This window comes from Neofelis nebulosa, chromosome 17 (assembly GCF_028018385.1).
Source record: "Neofelis nebulosa isolate mNeoNeb1 chromosome 17, mNeoNeb1.pri, whole genome shotgun sequence".
Taxonomy (NCBI): domain Eukaryota; kingdom Metazoa; phylum Chordata; class Mammalia; order Carnivora; family Felidae; genus Neofelis; species Neofelis nebulosa.
Window position 1 is genome coordinate 2,935,621 of NC_080798.1, and position 6,524 is coordinate 2,942,144.

The following is a 6,524-nucleotide window of genomic DNA, read 5'->3' on the forward strand; positions in this document are numbered from 1 at the left end:
GGGCTCGAACTCATGGACTGTGAGATCATGACCTGAGCTGAAGCTGGACACTTAATGACTGAACCACCCAGGTGCCCTGGAAAGCTGCTTTAAAACAGCTACAACAACCACTAAAAATAGTTATACCTTAACACCATTAATTTTTTCAATCTTTATTTTTGAGAGAGATAGAAAGTGAAAGTGGGAGGGGGCAGGGAGAAAGGAAGACAGAAGATCCCAAGCAGGCTCTGTGCTGTCAGAGCAGAACCCAACATGGGGCTTGAACTCACAAACCATGAAATTATAACCTGAGCCGAAGTTGGACGCTTAACCAACTGAGCCACCCAGGCTCCCTGTCACCACTAATTTTTAAAAGGAACTATTAGAAATATCAGACATCCTTGGGGCGCCTGGGTGGCGCAGTCGGTTAAGCGTCCGACTTCAGCCAGGTCACGACCTCGCGGTCCGTGAGTTTGAGCCCCGCGTCAGGCTCTGGGCTGATGGCTCGGAGCCTGGAGCCTGTTTCCCATTCTGTGTCTCCCTCTCTCTCTGCCCCTCCCCCGTTCATGCTCTGTCTCTCTCTGTCCCAAAAAAATAAATTAAAAAAAAAAAAAAAAGAAATATCAGACATCCCAAAAAGAGGCAAAAGGAAAAACAAAGAAAAAAGCAGATGGGACAAAGACAAAATTAAGTCCCCAGTTTCTATATTTCAGTGGTAAACTAAAAAATCTGAATGACAAATCTACAGATGGTAGCTTTAACCCTCAATATTACTTTATCTTTTTTTAAGCGTATTTAATGTTTATTTATTTTTGAAGAGACAGAGTCCCAAGCAGTGGACGGGCAGAGAGAGAGGGAGACACAGAATCTGAAGCAGTCTCCAGGCTCTGAGCTCTCAGCAAAGAGCCCGACTCAGGGCTCGAACTCATGAATTGCGAGATCATTACCTCAGCTGAAGTCCGATGCTCAACCGACTGAGCCACCCAGGCACTCCTACTTTGTTTATCTGATCAATGAACTCAACCATGTAAAGAAAATCTGCAAGGTTCAAAGGCAAAGCAACCCATTGGACAACATTGATTTTCTGTGTAATACTACAGCATATTAGGGAAACAGGAGTGAAATACAGTAAGAAAGTCACATAGAAAATTCCTCCATCTGCCAGGTTTCTTACCTGCATCCATGAAATAAAGCCTCTGCCCTCCATGGAGTTGTATTTGTCTACATAAATATTGGATTTATGTACCAATGTATGCCAGTGTGTCCGGCATGCCCACACTGAGATAAAATTTGCAGAAACACTTCGAATACTCCTGAAGAAAACAGATTCGTTTCAGCAGCTGCAGTGGTCAAGGGGGAGACATGTTTCCTCAACAACTTTGTGTGTCCGTTTCAAGCTCACAATTTGCAGATTGACTTTGAGGTCTCTTGGTGCAACCCCAGTATCAAAGTCACCCTCTAAGATCACTGTGGATATTACGTAAAAAAACAGTGCTGAGTAAACGGTCACTGAATACAGTGATCATGGTAGTTATCAAAGCTGTCTTCTGCATATTTACATTTGATTTCTAACAACTCAAGAGTGGGACCTAGGAACCCCAGAATCCCGAAGGATCAGCAAGAAGGGGCTAAAAGTGGGGAAACATGAAGCCAAAATACTAGAAGTCTCTATCAACCATAGACGGAAATCTAAAAAGACAGTGACATAAAACGCAAAAATGGAATTCAGCGCATAAAAGTTCACAAAGGTGGCCACCAGCATCAGGATGGTGTGGGCAGCTCTGGTCTCCGGGGAACATTTGCGGTAGCCATTGGGGGTGTGAATATACTGTATTCTCTGGTGGTGCCTGTACAGGAACAGCGCCATGGAGCCACTGGACCAGATCATGAGACCAATAAATATGGCATCGGAGACAAACCACAGGATGACAGTGCCTGCACTCGGAGTTGAGGATGAGCAGAACCACTTCCCGAGGATGTCACTACTGTTTCCTGTGTCCTGTGAACCAGTGACTTTCACAGGAACATAGATATTCATTAAGACACTGAACATCCAGCAGATACAGCAGGAAGGATCAATGATCTTGGGGGTTCTTCCTCTGAGCATCCTCCACACCGCCCTCTCTGGGATGAGTATGAAGAACTGATGGGTGCTCAGGACGCAGGTGCGGCACACGGTGGTGCCCCGAGCTACTCTGTGTACATAATATACAAATTTACACCCAAGACTGGACAGGGGCTTCCTCAAAACAAAAGCCGCCATCTTGTGGGGAATCCCAGCAGAGAGAAGAACTAAGACATTGGCTACAGCCTTGTGGGTGAGAATGGTGTTGGGGAGCCTCTGCTTGTGTCCACACAAGATTGGAGAGACATTAAAGAAGAAGAGGGTGACATTGGCCAGAGTCCCAATGCCCATCTGGAAAAGCAAGATGGTTGTCAGAGCCACTTCCCCTGTGGTTCTTTGGACATTGTTCTGAAAAGACATGGTGAATGCTTCAGGGCGGTCTGGAGTGAACAGCAGGCTGTGTTAGTGCTGGCATAAGGACTCTTCTTATACTTACATGACCTCATGAAGGGATCCTGGGCCTTTTCTCCTTCTGAAAAGGGAGACACAGTCATATCCTACAGGCAACTCAACCTTGAGAGCATGTCATGGACACCAATTCACAATTTCACGTTATTACTTTGTATTTCTGTTTACTTTTATAATCTGACTCTTCGCCAAAATGTAAGTTGCCATGAATCTAAGCACCATGCCTGCCTTGTTTAAAAAAAAAAAATGTGATTGACCCACAAAAAGTGTTAAATAAATATACACTTAGTGAATAAATGAGTGAGAGGAGACAGGCACATTGTACCCCTTTTAGAGTTCACAATTATCCTGTCACCATAATTCATTAACCTAAGATAATGAAGTAGGAAAATGCAAACCCATGTTCAAATATATAAGATAATATAACTCGTTAAAATTGCAAGAAAATCAACTGTCAGCTTTTGAGAACTCTTAACGTTATTCATCAGAGTGATTAGACAGAAGGAAAAAAATCAGTAGCCTTCTGAATATACAGTATGACCCTAAAATGTCCTCAGAGTGAACACACAATATGATTTCCATGTCAAGTGTTGATCACAGTGACCAGAAGAAAGTTAGTTCCCATATAGTGTTAAAAGTAGACAGGGTGCCTGGGTAGCTCAGTTGGTTAAGTGTCTGACCTCGGCTCATGTCATGATCTCGTGGTTTGTGAGTTCGAGCCCCGCGTCGGGCTCTGTGCTGACAGCTCAGAGCCTGGAGCCTGTTTCAGATTCTGTGTCTCCCTCTCTCTCTGTCCCTCCCCTGCCCATACTCTGTCTCTGTCTCTCTCTCTCTCTCCAAAATAAATAAACATTAAATAATTTTTTTAAAGTGGTAAGAGTAGAAATTTTGATTATGGTAGGTAGTATTTTTTCCCTTGTTTTGAGTATCTACCACTACCAGGGATATGAAGAAAATGTATTACTATGTTAAATGGGAGGAACAGATCAGGTATGTTCCTCCAAACTACTTCTGAGACTTGAAAATTAAATATAATTCATCTAACATTTTTTCTCTCTCGATGCCACACACACACACACACATGCACACACAATACAAAACAAAACCAAAAAAATGGCCCCCCCAAAAATCTCAGGAGGAATAAAAGAGGCAATGGCATCCTCTAGCAGGATTTCAGAAAGAAAAAAAAAAATAGGGTCATTAAATCATAATATCATTACGCCACAGACTGTTTTTCTCTCGGAATATCTGTTTGTACATGAATGTGTGTGTCAACGGATCTTATTAATGTCAGGATTTTGAAGTTATAACCCAAGCTCTACACATGAAGTCTCTACTTGTATATACACACAAGCCTAAAAATCTGTTAGGTCTGAGAAAATTAGCAGACTTTTGAACATGGTTAAGGTCAGTGGCTCTCCTCATCCAAAGCTTGGCTCAGAGCCCAACAAGATCCCCATCTTCTTTCTCTCTACTTGGCAGGGACCCTAGCACACAGAGATCTGCAGTGAATCTCCCCATTGTAGTCCCACCCAGGGACACTCCCCAGCACATATCCACTAGTCACCAGCCCAGCCAGAGCACCTCTACAACCTTACTACACAAACCCAGTTTTGAATTCTTGTCCTACTGCAGACTCCTTGTCTCCTGGTTATTTCCCTGAGACTGAACATAAAGAAGCACTCACCTGGCTGGTCTTTGCTCCAGAGCTTTGTGCAGAGAAGTGTCAACCAGGATGAGCCATAGTTTTAGGGCCCCTAGACCTGATCTCCCCACAGAGATGCCATTACCATGTCATGTGTAGTCTAGGTGACACTGCCTGCATGGAGAGTCTGGGGCATCTCTAACGAGAGGATTTCATCCCACTGCAAGTCTTTACAAGCCACTTCTGGTAATTAATGGTAATTTTCGGTAACTGATGGGAAGTTCCTGAAGAGTAGCTGTTTCTATGTTCCCTGTGGAAAAATCTAAGTTCAGAGTCAGCATTGCCATCCATAGAATTGAAACTCAAGGCTGGGTCAAGGGTCTCTTTCATAATATCTCCAAATGGGCATTTTCCTCAATGCTCTCGTGTTTCCAGAATCGGGCCAACACCGCAATTGGCTCAAACTGAGCATCTCTCTTTGATCTGGTACCTAGAGTCTCCTCTGACTTAAATACCACAATTCTTACCATTTATGGCCCCATGTCTTTTACTCCTGTAGAATATCCCACTTGAAGCTAGTCTATCCTGCTTCAGAATCCATGGGCAGCCCCAATGTCCATGTACCTCCACAGGAGGTCATGACCTGATTCCCAAATCATCCAGAGGGCACTGCTCCCTCGTCTCTCATCAGTCAACCAGGCTGTCCTTTATTTTCAGACTTTGCCCTGGGAAGAAGTATTCCCAGATGTACACACAAGATTCAGGGAGAAGTAATATGTAGGACAGATGGTAGGGTAGCATGAGATTCTTTAAAATCAAGGAAAAGGCCATAAAGCAAATAGAAAATTGGGCAAAACATTAAAGAGAAAATTCACAAGATAGATGAGAAGACGGCCCTCAATCCTATGAACGTTAATTATGGCAAGTCAATTAGTTGCTTTTCAAGATCGGTTTGGATATTCTATATATATATATATATATATATATATATATATATATATATATTTTTGCATTTTAACAATTTTAGAATAAGCTTGCCAATTTCAACAATGGCAAGAACAAATACAACACAAGTGGGAGGGAGTCAGGACTGAGATTTGTCAATGTATGGGGGCATAAATAGAGTCAAGGGATGTATGGGAAATCTCTGTACCTTCCTCTTGATTTTGCTGTGCACCTAAAACTGCTCTGAAAAATAAAGTTTGCTAAAAGTTTGTGGGAGGGTGGATGGGCTAAATGGGTAAGTGGCATCTACTCCTGAAATCATTGTTGCACCATATGCAAACTAACTTGGATGTAAATTAAACAATAAATAAATTTTAGTGGCACCTGGGTGGCTCAGTCAGTTAAGTGACTGACTTCGGCTCAGGTCATGATCTCGCAGTTTGTGGGTTCAGGCCCTGTGTCGGGCTCTGTGCTGAACACTTGCTCAGAGCCTGGAGCCTGCTTCAGATTCTGTGTCTCCTTCTCTCTCTGCCCCTCCCTTGCTTGTCCTCTGTCTCACTCTCTCAAAAATAAATAAATGTAAAAAAAAAATTTTAATAAATTTGAAAAAATTAAAAATAAATAAATTTTTAATATTCAACCAAAATTGAGTTCTATATAGGGTCAATAAGGCATGAATAATTTATGGTAGAGGCAACAGAAAACCAGGCCATGTTTAACTAAGCAATGTATTTGTGTATATTTGAAAAAGAAAACATTGGATTAAACTCTGTATATGCAAGTGAAAAAAAGAATACTGAATTTTCTTTTATGCTTATTATTTACTTTGAGAGGGAGCGAGAGGGTCAGAGAGAGAGAGGGAGAGAGAGAATTCCAATCAGGTTCCACACTGTCAGTGCAGAGCCTGACACAGGGCTCGATCTCATGAACCGTGAGATCATGACCTGAGCTAAAATCAAGAGTCAGAAGATTAACAAACTGAGCCACCCAGGTGCCTGAAGAATACTGAATTTTTTTAAAAAGCTGTTGGAGTAGCATATTCTAAAGGATAAGTAGAGGGGTACCTGAGTGGCTCAGTCAGTTGAGCATCCAACCTCAACTCAGGTCATGATCTCACGGTTCATGAGTTCAAGCCCCACATCAGGCTTGCTGTTGTCAACCTGTCAGCACAGAGCCCGCTTCAGATCCTCTGTTCCCCTCTCTCTGCCCCTCCCCTGCTTGCACTCTCCCAAAAAATAAAGAAATATTTGAAAAAATAAAATATAAGTCGAGATTTGGAAATGTATTTTTATTATTTGACCACAAAACTGATCAAATCTCAATTTGCACAAACTAAAAATGGAAAGTTTGGGTGGATGCTGGATGTAGGGACAGCAAATAAAACCTAAAACCTATAGGGGCGCCTGGGTGGCGCAGTCGGTT

At 42.5% G+C, this 6,524-nt stretch overlaps 1 protein-coding gene across 1 annotated transcript; it reads right to left on the bottom strand.

Annotated features, from left to right (window-relative positions):
* Positions 1–1,258: 1,258 nt before the first annotated feature.
* On the bottom strand, positions 1,259–2,606 carry LOC131499544 (vomeronasal type-1 receptor 1-like). The gene has a single exon (XM_058707617.1). It carries the CDS (start codon positions 2,462–2,464, stop codon positions 1,556–1,558), a length of 909 nt encoding a protein of 302 aa, XP_058563600.1. The 5' UTR covers positions 2,465–2,606; the 3' UTR covers positions 1,259–1,555.
* Between the last annotated feature and the right edge of the window lie 3,918 nt (positions 2,607–6,524).

Coding starts and splice junctions, on each gene's coding strand:
- LOC131499544 (XM_058707617.1), bottom strand. CDS start 2,464: ATGTCTTTTCAGAACAATGTCCAAAGAACCACAGGGGAAGTGGCTCTG.